The 15806-nt window shown below is 46.6% G+C and overlaps 1 protein-coding gene across 1 annotated transcript; it reads left to right on the forward strand.

Moving 5' to 3' along the window:
* The first annotated feature begins 1472 nt into the window (after positions 1-1472).
* On the forward strand, positions 1473-7224 carry Crygs (crystallin gamma S). Its single transcript, XM_075955870.1, has 3 exons — positions 1473-1547; positions 6040-6282; positions 6927-7224. The coding sequence occupies exons 1-3, from the start codon at positions 1527-1529 to the stop codon at positions 7197-7199; spliced, it is 537 nt and encodes a 178-aa protein (XP_075811985.1). The 5' UTR covers positions 1473-1526; the 3' UTR covers positions 7200-7224.
* The last annotated feature ends 8582 nt before the right edge of the window (positions 7225-15806 follow it).

The raw sequence follows: 15806 nt of genomic DNA on the forward strand, positions 1-15806 counted from the left end.
CCTCTGTGCCTGCTGGGAACTGAAGTCCAGGCTTCTACAAAAGCAGCAGTGGTCCTGACTGCCAGGCCTCTCCAGCGGGCTCTCTGTGCCTGCTGGGAACTGAAGTCCAGGCTTCTACAAAAGCAGCAGTGGTCCTGACTGCCGGGCCTCTCCAGCCCCACATCTGCCCTGTGAAATGAACCGTTCTCGTGGGTGTCCCATTTATAAAGGAATTTGTTGGACACTTATAGTAGAAAGGCAGAAAGGTGAAATTACTGAAGAAGACTGCTCGGCCAGGGAAACTGAAGGTTGGCTTGTTGTTTCTCTGAGTTTGTACAAAGTATTCATCCCGTTCCTAAAGTTAGAGGCAGATCCTGGTGTAATGGCAGAGAGAGCATGTAGCTTGGAAAGTTCTGGAGTCTCAAGGCAGCTTTCTGTCCCTTTATAACTTGGCAATCTCTTACGAGCCACAGTTCTTTCTAATTTGTGTCTGCAAAAAAAATCTAACTTGAATGACATTTGCAAGAATAGGTATGGCAAGCCAGTAATTCCTGAATTTGGGAATCGGGGATCGCCGCTGTGACCTTGAAACCAGCCTCAACTACACAGCGAATTCCAAGCCTGCCAGAGATACCTAACAAAGTAAGGTTCTTAAAAAACAAACAAGACAGGACGCTGACCCTCGCACGCTCTCTGACTAGAATGCCCAATGGTAATGTTTTCCACATTGACTCTGTCATTAACATCAGAGCTTGTGAGTGGACTGCTGACATCATTTTACCCAAACACGTTAGTATACATTTACCAAAATCAGACATTTTCCTACCTAGATATAGGACTGCCGACATCATTTTACCCAAACACGTTAGCATACATTTACCAAAATCAGACATTTTCCTACCTAGATATAGGACTGCCGACATCATTTTACCCAAACACGTTAGCATACATTTACCAAAATCAGACATTTTCCTACCTAGATATAGGGCAGTAATCAAATTCAAGAGCCGTATCTACATATAGTCCATTTTAGATTGCGTTTTTTTTTTTTTGTAGTGACTCCCAGCCCACCTAAGGCAAGAGCATTCATAACTTGTAGGTGCAAATTTATCTGTCCTTGAAACCTCATTTTCACCCCGAAGTAGAGAGTGGTCTTTGGGTTCTCCCGTGTGCTCTCTGTTGAAGAAGAAAAAGACATTAGGAATGTCCGTCACTGGCTGAAAAAACAAGCTGCACAGGGAAAACTTGTTTTGAATTTTTAAAACTTTGGCTGGGTTTCGGTGCCTTGATTCAGCAGCGTCTAGAATGCAGCAGGGCTGGGTGAGCATTAGACGGGCGACGAAGCCTGCCTTTATTTCCTAATCCCAGTTGTTTTTCCAGCAAGCACCAGTAGGCTGGAAACGACTGACTCAAATTTTGGATCCAGTTCTCACGACTAAGCAGATGTTTGATTTGAGAGCAGCCCGGTATAAATGTCCCTGTGCCGTGGCTCCGGGGCTACCCCTGCATTTCCTTCAGTAGGTGCGGGATCAGCCTCTGTGCCTACAATGTCTAAAACCGGAGCCAAGGTGAGTAAACACCGCGCAGGCTTCTTAGCTCTCGGCTCTTCGTCTCAGGACACGTTGGAAGCAGCGTGCAGAAAGGCTCTTGCTTCTGCCTAGGCGGGAAGAAACTAGTGCTTGAAGGACAAGGATGGGAGGAGGAGATGGAGAATGGCTTGTTTTCCAGTCTAGCGAAATCACCTAACACATTAAAGATTGACCTTTAGCGACAGTGCTGTGCTGAGTACTGTATGGGTAAACAATACCAAAACCATCATAAGGGCTACCTTCCAGCAACGGATGATTTAAATCTCAGGAATAGGCCATGATGAAGACTGTATTAGAATTGTACTCAACATTCTGTAATGTCTAATTTAGCCTCAACTATTGTTCCAAAAGGCCAGTGGGCAGGCCAGTCCCGTGAACTTAATCTGACAGTATTGGTCAATTAATCTTAATCAAGCAGTTATTTTTGTTTCCAGGCAGAGTCCTCACCAACATTTGGCTCAACTGCTTGTCTGGAGGTGACCGCTCAGACAAGGCTTTGGGAAGGAAGGAAGGAAGGAAGGAAGGAAGGAAGGAAGGAAGGAAGGAAGGAAGGAAGGAAGGAAGGAAGGAAAGAAGGAAGGGATTCTCTGTTAACTTTTGTAGTAATCAGTGAGGCTGAAGGGTGGAGTCGGTGTGTGGTGCCTGATACCTCCCTCCTTCAACTTATTGCTTTGAAAACTTTCAGACTTACTAATCTTGAAAGAATAAGGAAAATGTGTGAATACTTGTCTTTCACTGATACTCCGATTGCTAACGTCCGGCTGTATTTGCTTTACCATGCCCTTTGATGAGTACCTAACTTCACTGCGTTGTTGACTGGGGTATTTAGACATGCAGCTCCTAAAAACAAAGTTGGGGTGTTTTTGTTTTGTTTTGTTGGGTTTTTTTCCGCTTTGAATAAACATATCCCCAAGATTTTTCCTAAATCTAACACCCAACATTCTGACCATATTCAGTTTCTCCAGTTGACCCAGACATGTTAGGACGTGTTAATGTCATATGATGCATCTAGTTATTTGATTATTTTTCTATGCTTACTCTCTCTGTGTCCCCCCCTCCCGCCTCTACAGCAGCCCCTTCGGTTTTTGTTTTGGTTTTTTGGGGGGTTTTGGGGGTTTTTTTTGTTTCGTTATTGAGACATGGACAGTTTTCAAAGCTCTGCCCAAGTATAGTGGAGAAACTCCATCTAGATTGATATTACTGTCCTCGTCATCTTTAGACTGAGACTAAGAAGCATGGTTACCATGCATGTTGTCTGTTCCTGTTAACTTGTTCTGTGATTGGCTAGCTAGTGCCAGATGCTCTTTTTCCTCATTGACAAATAGAACTAACAGCCATCCAGATGTTGGGGAGAAGGGCTGTCTAGTATAAAACACACCACTTCCACTTAGGTCCCACTGAAAACTCTGAAGAGCCTTGAGGGAAGCTAGTACATCACCATCGTGTACATAAACACCTGTTCTTTCTCACTTCCCGGCCTTTCTCACCATCTTGTTACTGGTTACCTTGGAGGCACATTGACTCAACAAGAGCAACAGATTTTGCACATGTTTTCGTTAACCTCAGAGAAAATCCAGATTTTTTTCCTGCTTAGATTGGTAGGCTAATTTTCAAAAATAAACTCAAACGTGACAGGAATTTTATAGTAATTTCTAGGAAAACCAGCACGGTTTGACTCTTCTCTACAAGTTTATGTCCAAAGGCCACATCTCTCCATCAGCAATAGAGTGGACAGACTTCACTTTTCCGCCTTCATCCACTGAACAGAGCTGGGGCTGGAGTTCCATGGAAAATGGAAGCACACAGGAGTCAATGTGGGATGACCGGTTGGCCTGGGGGGCCAACAACATGCTGACTCTGCGCATATATGTACTTCTCAGATACTGCTATAAGGCAAACGTGCAGGACTGTCAATGTGAGAGCCAGTGAATTAAAATCCTCAACCTTCTTTGTCATAGCATAGCTCCCACAGAATCATTTCGGTAAGTCGCAGCTCAAAAGTAAATTCAGCATATGAAGGAAGGCAGGTAGAACCCGTCCATTCTTAGAGAAGTCACTCGATTTTCCTGAAGATCTCATCATAGGTCACAATAAAAGACTCCGGGTGCAGGGTCAGTGCTGCTGAGTGGTTGGAGTGTAAATGCTGATGTGTTAACTTACGTGGGATAGGAAGATGGAAGGAAAAGAAAATGGCCCACATAAGCAGCAGCGGGAGGTTTGCACTGCAGCTTATAGCTAGCCTTGAATAGCTAATGCTCTTTGGAAGTCATCTCTTTGTCCATAACAACAAAAACAACTTACTGTCTTTCTAAACATTTATCTTTGGTTGCCTAACCTGCACAAAGATGACAATAATGGGCTTGTTAAGGTTCAAGGGCGAGCAGGGCAGTGGTGGCGCATGCCTTTAATCCCAGCAGAGGCAGAGGAAGGAGAATCGCTGTGAGTCTGAGGCCAGCCTGGTCTACAAGAGCTAGTTCCAGGACAGGCACCAAAGCTACAGAGAAACCTTTCTTGGAAAACCAAAAAAAGAATAGAAAAAAAAGGTGCAAGGGTGAAAGCTCATGAAACTTCAACCTAATACAAAGAACGACAGGAGACTAAGAAATGCCTAAGAGTGGGGGAACACACTGATTGGTTACCAAAGGGCCAGCCCTAAACACACACACACACACACACACACACACACACACGTAACATACAAACTGAGCAGTTGCATTTTAAACAGTTTTTAAAATGTGCTTTATAGTTTTGCACATGTGTATAAGGTCCTTTGCTCATATTCACCCCCATCCTCCCCCCATTTCCCTTCCACTCCCTTCAAACCTCTGTAACCCCCTCGCTAGTTCTGCGTGCGGTGTTGTGGTGTGGGGGGTGTGTGAGCGCGCATGCAGTCCCATTGCATTATTTAGGGTTGCTTGCTTGAGCATGGGTGTGGGCTATTTGAGCAGGACAGCTTAGAGAAGTGGTTCTCAACCTGTGGGTCTGCAACCCCATTGTGGATTGGATATTTACATTACAATTCATAACAGTAGCAAAATTACAGTTATGAAGTAGCAGCAAAAATAATTTTATGGTTGGGGGTCACCTCAGCATGAACTGGATCAAAGTCATAGCATTAGGAAGATTGAGAACGAATGACTTGGAGTGTCTGTACCATCGGGGAATGTGACTCGCTCTCCCAGCAACCTTTGATTGCCTATAGCTTCTCAGGCAGGGGTGGGTTCCCATGAGCCCTTTCCCCCCATTGGCAATTTTGAGTCAAATATTAAACTTTGTACTTGACTACCATTATTTCCATTTTACCCTCAGAGCACCCTTCTGTAGGACACATTTTTACCCTGACCCCCGAAGGAAGTCATGTAGCTAGTAAGCTGTGCTGGAATTTTTCCTCTCATCTGTACACAGGTACCATATATCTATAAATCTGCTATGCTCAAATGAGAGAGGGAGCAGAAAAACAAATTTGAAGAGGAGGAAATGAAACACATGTTTTATTTTGTTTTTAAATGGGAAAGGAAAAAAAATAGGGAACAGGAAATAGAGGCGAGAGACTTGGGACAGGAGGGGGACAGGAAAGATCAAGGCAGAATAGAACAGCTCGGGGCGTGTCACCTCGGGAAGAGTCACAGGACGAAAGAGAAAGGATCCTGTGCCCTTTGCGGACGTCCATTCTCTCCATCTAAGGAGTCGCCAAGATCTGACCCCAGAGTGCTTTGCTGTTGGAGCTACCCGCGTCTCCTAGATCTTGGTCTTTCCGGGCACCAGCTTGGTCTACTACACTCACTATGCACTAGTTCCCATGACGGGCTGTTCTCTTCGCATATTTTCTTTTTTCGAACGGGTCTTGTCCCCTTTCCTTTGCTTTTAGAAAACTACTCGCCCTTTACTAAAAAACGCAAGACGGGGCCCCTGCTCCTTTATTGACAGCGCTTTTCTGTTGTCAATAAATCAAATCAACCACAAGGTGGCGGCACAATGCCAAGAAAGGAACCACCTCAACCGCAACTCTCGTTTCCTTACAACCCAGCAGTTTTTCTGAGCGTGGAATTACTGTGCAACAAGGGCTAGGAGGTGTCTATTTTGGGGGTTTCACGGTGATATTTAGAAACGATTGATGAATCCCCAGAGGGTGTGGTGTCCCCTATTTCAAACATCAAAACTCTAAGGTCCCCGTTGCATCAGCATCACCACTTCGCAGTCTGAATAGAGGGCTGAAGAAATTTAAACCCGCAGCTCAGTCGGCGACTACTGGCTTCTATTAGAACATCCTTTCATTGCGCTCCATTTTAAGAAAGACCTGATCTCATTTGTTGACGAAATTGCCAGAAGCCAAATGTGAGGTAAAGTGGAAGTGTGTGATTTTCTTCACAGTAGAAGGGAATGCCATCCCTATGTGAGCGCGAGCTTTCTTTCACCTGTGCGTGCGCAACGTCGCCCAGTTCCTCAGCTCTCTGCTTGCTCTGTGCTTCAGATCAGTTTCTACGAAGACAAACATTTTCAAGGCCGCCGTTATGACTGCGAGTGTGACTGTGCCGACTTCTACTCCTACCTAAGTCGCTGCAACTCCATCCGAGTGGAAGGAGGCACGTGGGCTGTGTATGAGAGGCCCAACTTCGCTGGGCACGTGTACATCCTACCTCAGGGCGAGTATCCTGAGTACCAGCGTTGGATGGGCCTCAACGACCGCCTGGGCTCTTGCAGAGCTATTCACTTGGTGAGTCAGGGAGCTTGCTGTGTGGCCACAACCCCACATCTTTCCTCTCTTTTTTAAGGTTTTAACACACACACACACACACACACACACACACACACACACACACACACACACACACATTTGCCTGCAGGTGCCTTCAGAGACCAGAAGAGGGTGTTAGGGCCCCTGGAGTCAGAGTTGCAGGTGACCTGGTGTAGATTTGGGGAACTGAACTCAGGTCCTTTGGAAAAGCAGCAAGCACTCTTTAACTGCTGAGCCATCTCTCCAACACACATCTTTTCCTAAGTTGTTTTTTTTTTTTTTTTTTTTTTTTACTTATTCTCGGGTAGTTAGGCTTTGTTGACTGGATGAAAGTCTTAGTTTACTTCATCACTAGACTAAATGACCTCCCTTCCCAACCTTTTTGGCTGAAATCAGATCAGGTGCAGACTAAATACTAATTTTTCTATGACTCTCTTTCTACCTCATATATGTTTATAAAACTTATACTTTTCTTAATAAAATCAGCCTTTTAAAGTAGAAACAGTTCTGATGACCCTGCTTTCAGGGTGATAGGCTGTGAACCATGCTGTTCTCTGAGTTCCCGAAGGGCTAACGATTTCTATAATAATGGCTGTTTATTTCTTTTTGTCGCTGTTTTCCAGGCGAGTGGAGGTCAGTATAAGATTCAGCTCTTTGAAAAGGGCGATTTTAATGGCCAGATGCATGAAACCACAGAAGATTGCCCTTCCACCATGGAGCAGTTTCGGATGCGAGAGGTCCACTCCTGTAAGGTGCTAGAAGGCACCTGGGTTTTCTATGAGCTCCCCAACTACCGTGGCAGACAGTATCTTCTGGACAAGAAGGAATACCGGAAGCCCATCGATTGGGGTGCGACCTCCCCTGCCGTCCAGTCACTCCGCCGCATCACCGAGTGATGGCAAGAGCAGGTCACGGAGTCCTCCCTGGGGGCCGAAGGCTGGCTGGCTCGTGTCCAAATAGGCATCATAAATAAAAGAATTGGAATGCATCCCACTGCTGACTATAGTGCCTTTTAATTTTGTTTCGGGACCAACAATCTAGAACCCCACACAGCGGGCAGTTACACAGAACAGTTCAGCTATCAGATAGCTAGTCTAGACCTTTGTGCAAAACCAGATGAGAGCACACTGAAAGCTGGGAAATCACACTCACAAGGAATGGCTCCTTCTGCTTGTGTTTTGCATTAATTCAAGAAAATATCTGAGCCGCCATGTACAGAGTGCCTATACTAACGATCTGTTTCTTCCCAACCCGCTCTAGAAGCATAGTGCTCTGTCTATACAAGTAAGCGAATCTACATGTCAGAAGAGGTTTCAAATGGAACACGCTCACCATGCAGAGAGTAGCAGAAGTAGAATTTCTTTAGCACGGTTATGCTCTAAAAGCCCTCGGAGCCAGCTCAGTCATTCAACTCATAGCAGCTGGGGATCAGTGTGCAGTGTGAGTACAGGACCCCGAAAGATGTAAAAGGTTGGAGAAGTGGGGCTCCACTGTGAGGGCTCTTGGGAGACAAGAGCCCTATTGAGAGCAAGAACACAACGTAGCCAAGCTACCTGTGGTCCCGTGTCCCTCACTTGGGATCCAGATGTGCCGAGCTTGCAGTGGAAAGGACACGTGGCACTTTGTCCCTACTCTGTGGCCGTATTTGAAAGGGAGTTAAGTGGAGTCTTTACGCTCTGAGTAACCCCTAAGGCTTCATGTAGTTCACCCTGATGAGGACATGGAATCACTAAGAGCATCGGAAGGCATCTGAGAGCTTGGGGAAATGCTGAAAGCAGCTGTCCTTAAAAGAGATGGCATGCTTCAGGAATTCCGTCACTGTCGTGGTTCGTTATCCAGTTGAATTGGGCATTAGGTTCAATGGGCCGAGTTCACATTCAGCTGGCTGGGATGAGTCAAGGCCTTGGAGGGCCCAGGATGAGGGAAAGAGTAACCCCTAGTTGGATAGGCAGGGCCAGAATGTTGCCCGGTCCTTTCTGGGAGCCAGAAGGCAGTGTGGTGGGTGTATCACTACCATGGTAACTGTCTCAGGTTCTTATATGTATTTGCACTCAAGTTTTATAATTAATAAAGGATAAAAGTAATCCCTTCAACAGCAAAGCTCATGTCTTGTATAGTCTTTCACCCACGACGATGCATGAGAACGCTAAATTCCAATGCATACTGCAAACCTAGAATTTATTTTGTTATGTTCCCTTTTCTTTCATTTTGTCATTGAGGACTTTGAGAATGGTTGGAGAGAGTCAGGGAGACACACACCGAGGAGAAAGGGTGGGAAGCTGCACACTGGGCTTCAGAGGGCCGACTGCGCTGCCAATTCTGGACCCTTTCAAGAAGCTAACTTGCCTCACCTCCAACACAAAAGCCCCAAACCCAGTGTTCTCCATTGAACATATTAGAACTTTTCAGGGGCCAGAGAGGACACTGAAAAAGGTGGCCGATACCCAAGGTCACTGACACGGCTTTGAAAAGTGCAATTTCTTGACATTACCTCAGAGATCTTACAGTCATGTTCCACTGGGGAAACTGAGGCAGTGTTCACAGTGAGTTAGCGACGGCCTCTTCTCTCATAGCAGCTACTGTTTTGCTCCTTAGGTGTTCATCACAGAATGTTCAAAGCCACCAGAAGGGCGATTCTTGCAGCAACACAGGCGAGCAGTGTCAGGACAGCTACACAGAGTCTGAGAGACACAAACAATGGCTGCTGAGACATAAAACAATGCCCCTCAACCAACAGGCCTGTCAGCGGCTGCCCTGGTTCAGAAAGGCTGTCCTCACTCTACACACGCATGCTTCTTAACTCTGCTTAAAAGCAGTTTCTCCTGCACTGGATGCTAAAGGTCAGAAGCAATCTGTCCTCTCTTCATAGATTCCAGACCTTTCAGGCGAGAAGATCACTGACTCTGCTGTTAGAGCTGAGGCCTGGCATCCCATCTAGCCGGCACACTCCAAACACCACAGTTACTGCCCGCCTTTACTCCCTCTACTCTCAATCACGTTCTCTGAAACGGTGTCTCAGGAAAGCAAAGGGCAAGGTACATTAAAACCACATTAGCCTTTCTTCTATCCCATGCATTCCTTGGAGACAAGACTGAGTACTTCCCAGATATGGCGTCCACTTGCTCAGCATGCAATGTCCAAGCCCCCGGGATGAAGCTGCCAGATGAAACACAGAGCCGTATTAGTAAACACCAGATGCTGGAATATCAACATAAATGTGACCTGCGTTCTGTGTGGGACACGCTAGAAATCATCGCTTGTCTGAAACCGTGACTTCAGCCTTACCTGCATCTGCTGTACCCATCCTTCTAGTGTAGAGGGAGGCAAACCACACAAACTGTGCTGGGATTAAAGCCCACGGGATGCTGCAGGCTTCGGAACTGGGCGCAGGTCCCACAAGGAACATTTAAATCCACTGTTTTAAGAAAGCATAGTAAACTTGTGTCCCCAGTGGATGGACCCATGGACCACTAGCTTCCCGTCCTGGCTGTCAGAGAGCTCTGAATACCACAAAATCTCCCTCACACAGACTCAGCATGTCCCCCTCCAGCTTCCAGCATTCAGTCTTAGCTCTGAGCCATCCACAGACTCAGAGACACCCCTGTTTCCCTTCACACTATCGTTTTCACGCTCAGCAGCTCCTTTTCTCCCACTCCTCTCTTGGTGTGTGCCAAATGCAGTTTGTCCCCTCCTCATGTCTTCCCTGTGCTCTGACCCATGCAAGCTACATTTGCATGCCTATGTTCTGTATTTTGCTTGTTTCATTTGACTTTGGTGTGTGCGATGGGAGGGGTTGTATATGGTTTGTTGTTGTTGTTGTTGCTTTTTATTTTTTTTAGACAGGGTTTCTCTGTAGCTTCGGAGCCTGTCCTGGGCCTAGCTCTTGTAGACCAGGTTGGTCTCGAACTCACAGAGATCTGCTTGCCTCTGCCTCCCAAGTGCTGGGATTAAAGGTGTGTGCCACCATCACCCAGCTGTGTTTTGTTTTGACTAAGTGTCTTAGTGACTTTTTCTGTTGCTGTGATAAGACACCACGATCAAGACAATTTATAAAAGGAAGGGTTTGTTGGGGCTTATGGTTCCAGAGGGTTAGGGTCCCTGGTGGTAAGGAAGTTGAAAACTCACCTCTTGAACCACAATCGCAAAGCAGAGAGAGACAGCAATTAGTGGCCGCTGATTACAAAGTGACTACGGTTAGGATTCGCAAATGGAGACGGACATGGTGAGGATCCACTGGACCGCGGTGGCTACCAGGTTCCCGCTGTTTTCTAGTAGTAACTACCTGGTTCCAAGTGGTTTGGATTTCTTTTAGTCTTCTACATAGTTAGGCAGCTTGATTCTGTTTTACTTTGTCCCATAATTCTTTCAGAAATGTGCATATGACATGTACACGGTGTGGGGGCATGTACAGATGTGTATTCATACATGGGGGTGCATGTATACATGTATGTGCATGCTTATGGAGGCTCTAGGTTGAGGTCAAGTATCCGCCTCCATTCCCTCCCCACCTTATAGATACTGAAACAGGCTCTTTTGCTCGTCATTTCTCTACCCAGTCAGCTTGCCCCAGAGACTCCCTGTGCCTGCCCCTTGAATGCTGAGATCATAGGTAGGCTGCCCATACCACCTGGCTTTTACATGGGTTCTGGAAGTCCAGACTCTGGTCCCCATGCCTGCACAGCCTCACTTTACACAACGAGCCACCTCCACAGTCAGTAGCTGTAATGTTGGCAGATGCTTCATAGAAATACATCAGAATCATCTAAGCCATTCCATAGCCTTGAAAAAAAAAGCCACACATCGTTATCCCAGCAGCCTGGCCTTCTCTTGGCTGTCCGATTACCCTCTTCCCTGGTTCTGCCTCCCCGAAGTTTCCAACGTTAATAAGGTTGTCTCTAGGTTCACACAGGTTAGAGGTTTTCAAAGCCATACTTTCTCCTCATATTCAACAAGACACAAGCAGTGAGAAGAACCTTGGCTCTTTCTATAACTTAAAGGGGTACATACTGAACAAAGGCAGCTACCTGAAAACCAAAAACCTTCCAAACACGAGGTCCCTGAAGGATCATCATAGGAGGAGTCCTTTGGTAGTGAATGAATGGATTCAGAACCCATGGGCTTCACTAATCTTGGCTCAGCTGTCTACCAGTGAGTTTATGAGATCCTTTCTGGAGTAAAGATGGAGGGGAGGAGACAAGACGGAGAAAGGGGAGGAGCCTGGTAAGCAGTGGGAGCCAGGGGAATGGAGGGGAGTCTGGAGTGCTGTGGGCACGTGGTGGGTGTGGCTACTTGCTCAGAAAGGGGAAGTTAATCTCCCTCATTTTTTTTCCTGCTGGGCTCTGAACACCCCCCCCCCATCAGCTCATCTTAGTTCTTTCTACTCCAGTCCCATCTTCCCAGTACCTGTGATCCCCTTTGTGAGGCAGCAGCCATAACACAGTTGGGTGATTGGGGAATTATTAGCTTTCTGGGGGAACCTTGCCAGCTTTTGCCTCTTGGGAGCAGAGTACACAGCAGGCAGGGATTTGTCCCCATTGGTCAGCTCAGCAAACAGCCGTGTCAGCCTGCTCAGTGAACCGTGCGGCCAGAACAATGGTGGGTCCTGACGGTAATGCTGACCAGGGTGGTTTCCTAATACATGCTGGCTGGATTGCCCAAGCTCACAGTAAGTCTGGTGGCCCTGGCCAGGTTGGTACTACAGTGCCCAGTGCTAAGTACAGAAAGGCAGATAGATCTTCACACTATGTTTCTATGAGCAGGAGTAGAGCTAAAAAAGAGCCAGGAACAAAACTGGATGTCAATCTGTAGAAGAATGAAAATAGATCAATATCTATCACCATGCACAAAACTCAAGTCCAAATGGATTAAAGACCTCAATATCAGTCCGAACACACTGAACCTGATAGAGAAAGTGGGAAGTACTCTACAACACATGGGCACAGGAGACCACTTCCTACGTATAACCCCAGCAGCACAGACACTAAGGGCATCATTGAATAAATGGGACCTCCTGAGACTGAGAAGCTTCTGTAAAGCAAAGGACACTGTCACTAAGACAAAAAGGCAACCCACTGACTGGGAGAAGATCTTCACCAACCCCGCAACTGACAAAGGTCTGATCTCCAAAATATATAAAGAACTCAAGAAACTAGACCGTAAAAGGCTAATCAACCCAATTATAAAATGGGGGCACTGAGCTGAACAGAGAATTCTCAACAGAAGAAGTTCAAATGGCCAAAAGACACTTAAGATCATGCTCAACTTCCTTAGCGATCAGGGAAATGCAAATCAAGACAACTTTAAGATACCATCTTACACCTGTCAGAATGGCTAAAATAAAAAACACCAATGATAGCCTTTGCTGGAGAGGTTGTGGAGAAAGGGGGACACTCACCCATTGCTGGTGGGAATGCAAACTTGTGCAACCACTTTGGAAAGCAGTGTAGCGGTTTCTCAGGAAATTTGGGATCAACCTACCCCTGGACCCAGCAGTACCACTCTTGGGAATATACCCAAGAGATGCCCTAACATACAACAAAAATATTTGCTCAACTATGTTCATAGCAGCATTGTTTGTAATAGCCAGAACCTGGAAACAACCTAGATGCCCTTCAGTGGAAGAATGGATGAAGAAAGTATGGAATATATACCTATTAGAGTACTACTCAGCAGTAAAAAACAAGGACTTCTTGAATTTTGCATACAAATGGACAGAAATAGAAAACAATATCCTGAGTGAGGTAAGCTAGACCCAAAAAGAGGAACATGGGATGTACTCACTCATATTTGGTTTCTAGCCATAAATAAAGGACATTGAGCCTATAATTCGTGATCCTAGAGAAGCTAAATAAGAAGGTGAACCCAAAGAAAAACATATAGGCATCCTCCTGAATATTAACCTTCATCAGGCGATGAAAGGAGACTGAGACAGAGACCCACATTGGAGCACCGGACTGAAATCTCAAGGTACAAATCAGGAGCAGATGGAGAGAGAGCACGAGCAAGGAACTCAGGACCACGAGGGGTGCACCCACACACTGAGACAATGGGGATGTTCTATCGGGAACTCACCAAGGCCAGCTGGCCCGGGTCTGAAAAAGCATGGGATAAAAACCGGACTTGCTGAACATAGCGAACAATGAGGACTACTGAGAACTCAAGAACAATGGCAATGGGTTTTTGATCCTACTGCACATACTGGCTTTGTGGGAGCCTAGGCAGTTTGGATGCTCACCTTACTAGATCTGGATGTAGGTGGGTGGTCCTTGGACTTCCCACAGGGCAGGAAACCCTGATTGCTCTTTGGGCTGACGAGGGAGGGGGACTTGATCGGGGGAGGGGGAGGGAAATGGGAGGCAGTGGCGGTGGCGGGGAGGAGGCAGAAATCTTAAATAAATAAATAAATGAGCCAGGAGGAGAGCTGCCTGTCAGGGGATTATGAACCAGAGTCACTGATGAGTTCCTGAAGACTCTTCTAAAAGCCTGGCGCCCCCACAGCTGTGAGGGAGACCCACATTGCTGCCTACTCAGTGTCCCAGGGCTCCTGCACAGGTACACTTACACTGTACCGGTGATGCTCTTGACACCCAGGACTTTGGCTCTCAGCCTGACTATCGGAAAAGAGGATGCAGCTACGCCTCCCACTTTAGTAGACTGAGGCACAGAAAGACGAAGCGCCTGTAGAGGTGACTTCAGACTTCCCGGGCCCCAGAATCAAGAAGAGCCCTTTGAAACAGTGGCCGTGCCAACTGTTTCCCCGTGTGTGAGAACTTCAAGAAGACTGTCAGCCTCATGTTTCTTATAATCATAACCACGCTTTCAGTGTCGAGGACCCTTAAGGTGTAAGTGAATGTAAGTGGGAGTTAGCATGCTGGCCTGGGAGGGAATTAGGAGAGCAGGCCTGTGCTGGACTGATAGGCTAAGGCATTGCTGGTTGTATTATATCTTCTCCTGCCCCGTGCCCTCCACGTCTCTGGTTTCTAGTCCTGTTCTTCCACAATGGAAAGAAACACAGAAGATCTGGCCAACAAAGAAGGGGCTGGATGGCCTGGCTTTGGGGTGTATCTTCTCAGAAAACCTAAGCTATGAAAATAAATATCAAATTGGTAAACAAGAAAAGTAGGAGAAGATATCCGCTTTGAAATGACTACCTAGGGAGCTCTTCAAAAGGGAACTCTTAAAAACTGGAACAAAGATACAACCTTCCTAAATCTCTCCTTACCTAGGAGCTGTAACAGTGGCAGAACAGGTCCAGGATGGAAGAGCTTAGTGTTCCCTCAGACTCAGATCAGACTGTTAGTCTGTGACCTTCTCACGCTGTTCTCAGGTCCCAGAAAGAAGAGGCCTTTGCTTGAAGAGTCCCATATCATTGTGAGCCACGGCAGGAAGGCACCCTTGCCCTCACCAGGTGCACCCCACCAGTGCATGAGGGAGTAAAGAGGAATGAGGAAATAGAGAGGATTTATCCCACTTTTAAACTTAGCCTTTGCCTCTGGAGAGTGGCAATTTTGGTCTATGAAGTAAATTTAGTGGAGTCCGGTAATAGGCAAAGGTCAGGTGCTTCAAACAGTGCCCGAGGCACAGGAGTAGTTGCCTCAAAGTGATGAATAGGGCTTAATAGGATGCGGTCCACAAGTCAGGGAGGGTGTGCCTGGTATGTGTTGCCTCAGCTACATGAGGTCCCCCAGGCAACAGGGACTCTGCAATCTGTCTACTTGTGTCAGAATGCCTATCTCGTCTTCTGTTCAAAGTTTCTCTCAGTCAGAGAGCAGAGGTAGCAGAAACACCATGGTCGGTCATTAACGCAGCTCTCCCCAAAAGGTATTGATTTCTTTGTTTAAAAAGATGGCCTTCAGAGTCATTCTTAGGTCTACAAAGATTATGGGGTTTCTGAACAGCCAGAGAAACATTTAAGATGGGCTATTCCGCTTTCACACATAGGCAGGAATGGCCCGGGACTCATGGATGTGAGAGGATGGGTCAGGGACAAAGTCACAGGCTTTGCCTAGGAAGTGAGGAAGTTCTGACTAAATGCTTTGGAAGGTAAGTTCATGGAGACATCCTCCAAGCATCATACAATGCACCTTTTAAAGCGTTTGGTATGTTGACTTTTTACAAATATACAGCTGGGTAAACACCAACAAAATCAGGTTTGAGCATTGTCATCCCCGTCAAATTCCTCTGTGTCTTAGGTGCCTCTGCTTGAAGCCTGTCCTGATGCTCCCATCTAGACCAGAGCCACTGTCCTTCCCTTGGTGGCCATTCTCCCAGCGTCCTGAGTGGGATCAGGCAGTGTAGCGGTCTGTGTCCGGTTCTCCCACACAGAGGATGCTTGGTGATGCATCTGTGCTGTACCACACATCAGGAGTTCTTTTCTATTAATGAGTAGGAATTTATGCTATAGATGCACCCTTCTTATCTTCAATAATTCAGGAGCGAAGGGAACTGGCTTGTGTCCAGATACTCTGCTTTGGTTTGCAGTGTCTTTAAAGTCTCCAGAACCG

Source organism: Microtus pennsylvanicus, chromosome 1 (assembly GCF_037038515.1).
Source record: "Microtus pennsylvanicus isolate mMicPen1 chromosome 1, mMicPen1.hap1, whole genome shotgun sequence".
NCBI lineage: Eukaryota > Metazoa > Chordata > Mammalia > Rodentia > Cricetidae > Microtus > Microtus pennsylvanicus.

What these genes read in the sequence shown, in the direction of transcription:
- Crygs (XM_075955870.1), top strand. Translation starts at nt 1,527, where the DNA reads ATGTCTAAAACCGGAGCCAAG. An exon ending in TGTCTAAAACCGGAGCCAAG is followed by an intron (nt 1,548 to 6,039) that starts GTGAGTAAACAC and finishes TCTGTGCTTCAG; the next exon opens with ATCAGTTTCTACGAAGACAA. An exon ending in CTTGCAGAGCTATTCACTTG is followed by an intron (nt 6,283 to 6,926) that starts GTGAGTCAGGGA and finishes GCTGTTTTCCAG; the next exon opens with GCGAGTGGAGGTCAGTATAA.